Source organism: Notamacropus eugenii, chromosome 2 (assembly GCF_028372415.1).
Source record: "Notamacropus eugenii isolate mMacEug1 chromosome 2, mMacEug1.pri_v2, whole genome shotgun sequence".
Classification (NCBI taxonomy): Eukaryota; Metazoa; Chordata; class Mammalia; order Diprotodontia; family Macropodidae; genus Notamacropus; species Notamacropus eugenii.
Genome location: NC_092873.1, coordinates 380,762,588 through 380,772,071, shown reverse-complemented (window position 1 = coordinate 380,772,071; position 9,484 = coordinate 380,762,588). Strand labels below are relative to the sequence as shown.

The 9,484-nt window shown below is 49.9% G+C and overlaps 1 protein-coding gene and 1 long non-coding RNA gene across 8 annotated transcripts; one reads left to right on the top strand and one right to left on the bottom strand.

Annotated features, from left to right (window-relative positions):
- Positions 1-2,392: 2,392 nt before the first annotated feature.
- Positions 2,393-8,711, top strand: LOC140528930 (uncharacterized). 5 transcript variants are annotated; one of them, XR_011975351.1, is made up of 3 exons: positions 2,393-2,612; positions 6,602-6,704; positions 7,634-8,711. It is a non-coding gene; the product is annotated as an uncharacterized lncRNA (long non-coding RNA). The 5 variants fall into 5 exon arrangements; XR_011975349.1 differs by having other exon boundaries at positions 6,602-6,855; XR_011975350.1 differs by having other exon boundaries at positions 6,606-8,711.
- Positions 3,244-7,754, bottom strand: HAPLN2 (hyaluronan and proteoglycan link protein 2). 3 transcript variants are annotated; one of them, XM_072647264.1, is made up of 7 exons: positions 7,659-7,754; positions 6,959-7,016; positions 6,213-6,325; positions 5,586-5,939; positions 5,382-5,498; positions 4,992-5,174; positions 3,244-3,985 (listed from the first exon to the last, which is right to left on the bottom strand). In XM_072647264.1, the coding sequence occupies exons 3-7, from the start codon at positions 6,298-6,300 to the stop codon at positions 3,702-3,704; spliced, it is 1,026 nt and encodes a 341-aa protein (XP_072503365.1). In that variant the 5' UTR covers positions 6,301-6,325; positions 6,959-7,016; positions 7,659-7,754; the 3' UTR covers positions 3,244-3,701. The 3 variants fall into 3 exon arrangements, 2 of the variants coding, with proteins under 2 accessions (XP_072503365.1, XP_072503364.1); XM_072647263.1 differs by lacking the exons at positions 6,959-7,016; positions 7,659-7,754 and having other exon boundaries at positions 6,213-6,561; XR_011975346.1 differs by lacking the exons at positions 4,992-5,174; positions 5,382-5,498; positions 5,586-5,939; ... (1 more) ...; positions 6,959-7,016; positions 7,659-7,754 and adding an exon at positions 4,545-4,681 and having other exon boundaries at positions 3,861-3,985.
- Positions 8,712-9,484: the final 773 nt, after the last annotated feature.

Here is a 9,484-nt window from a genome sequence, read left to right as displayed (position 1 = left end):
CCTCTAGCTGTATGATTCTGAGCATGTCACTTAACCCTGTTTGCCTCAGTTTCTTCATCCATAAAATGGAGAAGGAAATGGCAAACCGCTCCAGCATCTTTGCCAAGAAAACCCCAAATGGGGTCACAAAAAGTCAAACACAACTGAAAATGACTGAACATCATCATACACGGAGATGAAACGAATACCTCTGCTTCACCTACTTTCTGTAGTTTGGGTTATTCTGTATTCCTGAGTTCTCTCACCCTGAAGAGTAGGGAGATAGGGTGGAGCTGACAATGCAGTAGCTGGGCTGGGAGTTAGACTGTAGGTGGATTGGACAAGCAAAGAAAGTAATGAAACCTTTAGAGTACTCCGAGATGGAAGAGGAGCAGTATCTAGGGTAGCACTCTTCGGGCAGAAAAGGGAGCCCAAGGGTCTAATGGACCGTGAGGGAATGATTTGAGGGAGATCGGGTGAACTAGCTCGTATAGATAACAAGCAAAGCTATATACAGTTACTGAGTGTGGAGGAAGCCTCCTAGGTCAAGCTGCTCCCATAAATGAATGTGGCAGGCACCTTGGTGCCAGGGGGTGGATCAGAAACACTGGCCGGAACAGAATGCTGCGGTGCCCAGAATACTAACCATTTTCCCCTTACCATCCCCCAGGACCCAGGATCTTTGCTTCCCTTCTCCGTCAGGACCTCAGCCTGGGTCTTTCCCAGACTTTCTTTACAGCACCAGGGAGACCAGACATGATCACTGGCAGGGATAGAAGACTGGACAGATGGACGCCTAGATTCTTCCAGGGGCTGCTCAGTTACTGTCTGCTCACCCCTTTTGTTTCTTCCCTTTGTGACACGGGAGGTTTCGCTCAAAAGTACTTTGGAATATTCAGCAAAGAATAGCCCTACATTATCACCGTGTCAATGAAGAGGAAAAAAGGAGGGGCATACAAAGTTAATCCTGAATCCATCCCAAGGGAGGGCAGAGAAAGGCTAGCGGTGGAAGAAATTAGGATTAGATAGTAGGATTAGATAGACTCCCAATAGTGATGTAAAAAAGGGGAACAGAAAACTGCCATCTCCCAGGATGATAGGAAAGAAAAAAAAATGTTGGGACTTGAATGTTGGAGTGGATGCAGGAGAAATGGTACGATGATCTCTAGAAATAAAAAAAATCTGGGTAGGAGAAGGGTTGGAAGAAGGGGGGGGGGGGGGAGCGGGACTCATTCCCTTCTGTGCTGGGTCAACCTCCAGTCTCTGGCCCAGTTTAGACCTTGCCAAACAGCAGCCAAGGGAGTGAAATTCAATCGCACAATCGGCTTATATTTAACCACTGGCCCATGTTTCTTGGGATTTGAACAGGGGGAGCCGCACTGTTTCTTGGTCAGGGGCTCAAAGTCATCTACACTGCCATGGTGTAGAGGCTAAGGCAGATATAACAATCCTGAATACCAGGGCTGTCCGAGTAACTACCCCCGGGTCCATTCTGAATTCATTCATAGTATCAGCTGGCCAGTGGCATCGCAAGGTAACTAACTTTTCTGAGGTGAGATCTTCTGTGATATGATTGGCATCGTTACTATTTTAGCCTCATTAGTGTCACTCAGAGGCTTCCCCTTCAACTACCCCCACCATACTACCACCACATTGGGGAATTTCTGACCACTAAGGACAGAGAAATCAACATATCCTTACAACTCCACCACTAGCATGCAGCACCCCCTTTCACAGCACCCCGCCTCAGCCCTACCTAAGAGAGAGGGAGGGGCAAAATCAATTCCCTAAATATCTGCACTTTCCAGGGAAGGGGATTAGATTCCTCGGCAAGTGGTTGCACAAAACCGACTTCCAAAAGCAGCAGTCTTTCCTGAAGCCCTACCTTGCTCCCTCTCGGTTACTTTTTAAATTATTTATTGCCATTGACTTTTCAACAAGCTTCCTTAGACTAAAGTCTCTTGCTTTCAAGGCTTTGAAGAATGCCAATCACTTAAGCTCCACGGATCTCCATCTCGCTCCGAGGAGGACTGGAAGCCAGACTTTCTAGTGACTATCTCTCCTTCGGTTTTTTAAAAACCCACAGTCCTCCTTAGTGACTGGTTGATGAAATTGTACTGGGAAGGATAAAAAGTTAGACTTTAGACAGAATTGCCTAGTCAGAGGGGCGTGCGCACTTTTTCAGTTCCATTTAAATGGCTTTATGTGTATAATGGGTATCATATTTCTTGACTTTTCAATGGGTGAGCGAGGGGCTGGAGGGAGGGAAAGAATTCAGAATTGGAAATAAAAGTTTAAATGAATTGTATTAAAAGAGCATTGGATAGGATGATTGTAGATCCCGTCCCCGCCCCTAGGATGGCACTTAACTCCCAGTCTGTTACCTCCCCTCACCTCAAAGGTCCAAGGAGAAACCGAGGCCACTGCACACCAATGCCCCTCCCTCGCCCCGGCTCTGCACGTGGCACGGACACCTGGGGCCTTTGCCAACTCTGTGCCAGCCGCCACCTCTGGGGGAACGGAGCAGGAAGGGAGCTGGCAGCGGAGAGGGTGCGAAGCGGAAGCCGCCGGCACGCAATTACCCAGCAGCTGCGCGGGGAGAATTGAGGCTTTGAGAGAAACTGAATAGAGGGGTAAAATGCCTGGGTCCTCGGCTCCAGCGGAGGAGGGGGAGGGGAATGAGTCTGGGGGAAGGAAGCCTGGCCTCAGACCTAGAGAAGTGGGGGGGAAATGAAGGGGGGAGGGGGTTCGGCGCAGATGTCTTGGACCCTACATGCTCCCTGGTAAAGGAAGGAGACGCTCTTTCCTGACTTCCACACTCTGCAGTGGTGCTGGTTTCTCTGAGTCTTCCAGATCCGGCAGTGGTCCATCTCATCTCTCTCCTTTTTTGGTCTTTGTATTTCCCTGTTCTTCCTAATTCCAGTTGTCTCTCCTCCTTCTCAAAATCTCTCCCCTCAATTTGACCCCAATTTCAGAAGCAAGACCTTCCTCATCCTCCCCTCCCCCCCCCGCCCAGCTCTCAAGTTGAGTGTCAGGACACCCAGGTTTTCTTCTTCCTTCTATTTCCTGGGGCTCAACCCAGATGATTTAGGACAGGAAGACTACGTTAGGCATTATCTAATCCACCTACACACAGACCCTTTTGCAGATTGCTCCCCTTTCACTACAGCCTCCCTCCCACTACATGCCTCGGGATGGTCCTTTCCTGACGTCTGAGTGAGGGTGATGAAGAAATGGGAACCGACGTAGTTAAATGCTTTTAACTTCTCTGGAAAGCGAACGTCTCCGCGGTTATTTTATTAATCTACAAAGATCAGTTAATATTTGGACACCAGACTTCTTTCAGTTCTCTCACGCCGGACTCATTCTCTTCAGGGAGAAGTACCATTCAAATACTGTTAGCCCTCAGGAAAGGTGCACCCAGTCACCCCAAAGGTCTCCTCTAGCCAAACTACATCCAGGAAGGGCAGGGGCCCTGGATCATCTACAATGCCTCCCGCCCCGGCCCCGCCTGGACTTTGGCACAGCTATCTGCAGTGCGTCAGTAAATCCTTCCTCGTATCTCCCAGTCGGTTTAGCAAGAAGAAGCTGGGAAAGGAGAGAGACAGTGCAGACACACCCCATCCCCAACTCGACTCTCAATCTCTTTCCCATTTGGATTGAGATCCAACAATGGGAAGAAAGGTTGCAATCTGGACTGGGGCTTTTGAGGGGATGTCCCCCTAGGTCTCGGCAAAGCAGTAGGTCCCATAAGCCGGCTGGTCCGGGCTGGGAAAACCGAAGCTGCGGACTCCAGGATCCGGAAGGCCCCCGCAGCGAGGCCGCGGGGTGGTGATGGGAAAGCGCACACTGCCGTCCGCCAGCCAGCCTCCATCGCAGCGGTCCAGGCCCGAGAATTTCCAGGCTGCATAGAGGTGGCCAACCTTGGCTAGCACAGCCCCACGCCTCGCGCAGGCTCCTCTAGCCTCTGCTAGCGTCAGACGTCCAGGCACGAAGAACACGTGGCCTGGGAGGAATAAGGGGGTGAAGATAAGACCAGGCCTCGCCCAGAAGGCGGGGAGTAAGGGGTGTGAGGCTGACTTTCGCTGGATGAAAACTCCATGGACCCGCCTTTTAAAACTGCCCTTTTCCCATACTCCCAACCCCCACCTTGTTCTCCCTTTCGTCAGCCCGCCACTTTTTCCGTCACCTTCCTAACCAAGTCTCATGCCCTTTTCCCCGTTTCCAACATTTCTTTAGCCCATTCCACATTACCCAGGTCCCGCATCTGTTTTCTAACCCTAATTTCACCTGCTCTTTCTCTCTCTAATCCTACGAGGCCCTTCTTTTACCCTCAGTTCTGGCCATGCCCCTATCCAGCCCGGTTAACATGTATCCATTTCTCTCCTTTTTGTAGTTTGGCCCCTCCCCCTCTTTTCTAGTTCAGCCCCAGACCAGGCCTTGCCTCTTCCTCTAATCCCGCCCTTATTCTCCTAAACTCATCTCTTTTAGCCACCCCTCCTCATCTTCTTCTCTAGCCCTCACCCCATCCTAGACCCCTCTTTTTTTATAATTCCAGAACCCACCTCATTCTCTAATCCCGCCCCATTTCGATGGTCCCTCGTTTCCTCTAGCTCCATCCCCGCTTCTTTTCATAGGTCCAAACCGGCGAGCCCCTTCTTATTTGTCTGCCCCACCGTCTCTAATTTAGCCCCGTCCCAGGCCCCACCTTTTTTCTAGTTTCAGGCTCCACTTTTTTTCTAATCCCACCCTATTCCAATGGCCCCTCCTAGTCTCTAGCCCCGCCCCATCTGTTTGGCGTCTCCTTCCCCTCTTTGCTACCCCATCCCAAGCCCCTCCTCTTTCTCTAACCCCGCCCCTGTTCTTTTATCCCCGCCCCATTGACTTGGTCCCTCCTTTCCTCCAGCCCTGCTCTCAGCCCAAACCTCTCCTATTATCTTCTGCCTCCCCCAGGAGCCTCAGTCCTCTCTCTCCTCTTTATCGCCTCCACCCCTCTCCCCAGCTCCCCGTACCCTGCAGAGCGGAGGTGAAACAGAAGGCGTCGTAGCGATCGCGCTGCTTGTCTCTGGGCCCATAGCTGCGGATCCCTGGCCGGCCCCGACCCCCACAGGGTGCTCGAGCTGTCAGCACCGGGTAACGCACTGAGCCCTCCAGGAGCCAACCCGCGTTACACCAGTCCAGGCCCTCCGTCCATGCTATAGGAAGGACCAGGAAAGGAGAGATTGTCACTCCCCTCCCCGCATCTTTGCCATCCCCCTTCTCTCATTTCCCTCCTTGCCAACCATCCCCTTCCTCACACCCACATCTATTCTCGCGGCTTCCAGGGTGACTCAGGGCCCGGGAGAGGGAGAGCCAGGGAGAGGACCCCGCCCGCTTGGGGCTGTAACCCGAAGTCTGCTCACCCTGATAGAGCTGAGGGTACGTGGCCAGCCGCCCGTCCTGCTCCGCACATGCCTGCTTAGCTTCATAGTAATTAAACTGGTATCGGCCCTGACTGGGCTGGTATGGGAAAACTACACCTGGAGGTGAAGAGACAGGGGCTGACGGGATCCTGGAGGTGAGGTGCTGAAGGGTCAGAGAAAGAGAGAGACACCTGACTTCCTTACCCTCCAGCCTGAGGGTCAATGCCAAACTCTCATCTTCCAGTCCATTGATGAGCTCGCAGCGGTATCTCCCCTCATCCTCCAGAGCCACACTCGTGATCACCAAGGAGGCATCCAACCTGTGCCCCCTTCTCATCTTGGCACGGTCTCCCAGGGGCCCGTAGCCCCGGGTATGGTGCCCGTTAGTAATCAGGATCAGTGTTTCCCGTAGTTCCCCAGGCTCCACTTTGCTCCAGCGCACCTTGTAGCTGGGGGGTGGGGTGCCCAGAACGCAGGGTAGGGTGACCGTGGCACCGCGGCGAGAGTGAATGACCTCGTGGATGGGGGGCAGGAGGTAGTGGGGACCAGGGTGGGGTGCTGGCAAAGGGGGCCAGATTGACAGGGACACCCTGGCCCCAAACTGTCTTCTATGACCCTTCCCAGCCCCTACCCAACTCCCTACCAGTGTCCCCCTCCCCACCCCATTCCTATTCCCACCCTCTAGGTGTCCCTCAGATCTTTACCCCTTCCTCTCACTATCTCATCAGTCCCAGCCTTCCATCCTTCCAATATCTCTCTCTCAGTCCCTGCCTCACTACCTAGGGTCTTCCCAGCCAGTCACTCCTGTTCCATAGGCTGGGGTCATCTTACCTGGGTTCCCTGTGCCTTTGTGATAGATGGCAACACCTAGACGAAAGAGGAGACTCCAGAGAACAGAGAGAAGCAGTTGATTAGGCATGACAGGAACTCTGCTAGAAGGTGATCTGTAATAAGTCATAACAGGGCAATCATCCTTTCAGGAAATGAAAAAGAAACATCATGGGGTGAGCCTAGAAAACAGAAGGCATGGGGGAGGGTATGTCATAGTGAGGTCTGAGCAGGCATTCTCTGGACAGAGGTGCCCACCCGGGTTCCATGGGGCACAGCCATAGGGACTGAATTTGGTAGCAGGAAGGCTCACAGGTGAGATTACAGCAGGGAGACAGTGGAAGGGAGTTAAGGAGGTAAGGAAAAGGCCTGACTGTGTTCTGTCTCCCCAGAAAGAAAGAACAAGAGACAAACATGCTACAGAAGTAAAACTACAGCCTGTTGGAAAGGCTACAGTTCCTGCTGGAAAGAAGGGGAAGAAATAAGAACTGGAAAGTAAGAAAGGAAAGTGACCTCCCCCCCCCACCCCCCCAGACATCTTGGGGACAGAGAGAAACCATTATCTGGGATATGGGAGGTGAAAAGAAACACTGAAACTGGATCTGGAGGTGAAAAGAAACTGGCCCAGGCGTAATGAAAGAGATAGGTAGTATGGTGCTTTATATTTTTCAAAGCATACCCACATACATTATTTTGTCTGAATATCTCTAAGCATAGAGGAGGGTGGGAACAGGGGTCTGCTTCCTTACCAAGAAGAAGCTACCTCCACGGTAAAAAGAGTAAGGCAATAATTAGTAACCTCTTGTCCTGTTGGAGAAAAAGAGAATCCTGTCGAAAGTTGCTCCCATTTCCAGGATCTCCAGCTACTTTATAGCACAAAGATCTCTTAGCACCTTACAGAGCTAATTTCTACCATCTTCCCTCCAACTCCCTCCAAAGACACTTGTTCATTCCCAAGGCTTGAAGAGACAGACAAGACTCATCCTAGGTTATTTCATAAGTCTAGGCCAGCCATGGGACTCAGATGTCCAGCTTCCCAGTCTGGCACTCCATCTGCTAGAACATATTGCCATAGGAACAAAGAGAAGATGCCAGTCCTGGATGGGAGGGGTGGTGAAATGGGGACCCGAGAGACTTGTTGGCCTATAATGGGCACTTGGTAAACACTTGTTAGGCTGATTGCAAGTCAGTTGGAGGACAAAATGGATGCAGGATATCCTGATAGTTGATATTGAGGAGTAGGCAAGTTGGGGGCTCTTTTCCTGAAGATTTCTAGAATGCCCATTGGACTGTGCTAGAGGAAGATGAGCTAGGTTGCCTCACTATGATATTTACATTAGTGAGAGAGAAGGGAAGGTTGTCTACAAACTACAAATGGGTATAACTACCTAACATGTTCCTGCTATCTCCATACTCACTTATAGACCTCCCAACCAGAAACTCTCTCACCTTTGCACACTGTGTCCTGGTCCTGGCCCCGATCTGAGCATCGCTTGGGAGAAGAGATTCTTGGGGTGAGACCCAGACATCCAACAGCTTCAAAACCCTGACCTCTTCTGCCCAACCCCCATCTGTCTGTTTGTCCTTTACTTCCTTGTCCCCACCCCATCAGAAGCACAATTTCCCATTGTCTTTGCCTTTCTCCCTATTGTTGTATAACAGATGCCCTTTCTTTATCTGGTGGGGAATGTCAACGAAATGTCAACAGCTGGGGATGTGGGATGCAGGGCTGGCTGGCACAGGCCACCGGAAAAAATGGCCAGGGATTCAGAGAGGGGAAATAGAGGTCCTCAAGGACCTCAAGGTCCTCTGGACCCTCAAGGGTCTAGAGAAGAGAAGGTTGAATGGGACAATATCCCAATTTCCTAATTTTCTTTTAGGAGGGGGGAAGAAGGGATAATGGGCACCTAGGTGGCACAGTGGATAGAGTGCCAGGCCTTGGGTCAGGAAGACTCATCTTTCTTAGTTCAAATCTGGCCTCAGATACTTACTAAGTGTGACCCTGGGCCAGTCACTTAATCCCGTTTGCCTCCGTTCCTCATCTGTAGAATGAGCTAGAAGGAAATGACAAAACATTCCACTATCTGTGCCAAGAAAACCCCAAATGGGCTCCTGAAGAGTTGGGTACTACTGAAATGACTGAACAACAACAAAATAGTGGGCACTGGGCCCACCTCCACAGAGACTGAATGAAGCTACCACTACAACAGAAGAGACTGAAGTTAAACAACAAAGATGCATGTCTAAGGGACACTGAACTAGGGAGCTGAGCCTTGGGGAAACCTTCTGAAGGAGTCATTTGTTCATTCATTTCTCTACCCCACTTTCTCTAGCCCTAAATTATAATTACATCTTCTGAGTTGAAATTTCTATAGAGAAGGAATTTTCCTGTGTGATAAATCACTCAATTTGCCATTGGGAAGCTCATCCTGGTCTAATTTCAGTATTTGCTAATTTCAGTATCCTACTATTTTTAAAATAAAATTTTTATTGATTCTTTCATTTTTATATCCACTAAATTTCTCACAGAATTCCTCCTCCCTCCCCCAGAGGACCATTCTATATAATAAATCATATTTTTAAAGAAGAATCAATCAAATATCTACAAAATCTGAAAGTATATGCAATGTTCCCATGCCTCAGGACCTCCCACCTCTGCAAAGGCATGAGGTGGGGGGAGTGTTGTCTTCTCACATCTCTTCTTTGAGACCAGGCTTGCTCTTTGTAGTTCTACAACATTCATTTTCCGATTGTGGTTGTTTTTCTTTCCATTTACATAGATGTAGTAATGTATGTCATCTTCTTGGCTCTGCTTACTTCACTTTGCCCTCAGTTCATGTAAGTGAGCTACCACAAAAGTGTTGCTATAAATAAGGACATCCTGCTCAATTTGAACCCATTTCCTTTGTTCTGTCCTCAGTGTAAAGGCAAGAACAGTGGAGCCCCATCTTCTGTAGCATAAGAAATAGACAAGTAATCTCTCAGTCTTTTCTTATCGGGCTTAAACAATCCCATGTCTTTTAGCTTCACATAATGCGCTCCCTCCTTTCTCCCTGGATCTCTTCAGCCTTTTCATTCTCTGTACGCTTTGGACTCTAGGAAGTCTGAAGATTCTCACTAGGACAGGATTGGCAGAATCCAGTAGGAAGAAACCCATTCTGTTCTACAAAAATCAAAGAGTCACAGAATTTTAGCATTAGAAAGCATCACTACCACTATCTAGTCCAACCCAGAAGGAATCCTCACTATAATATATTGGACAAATGGACATTCAG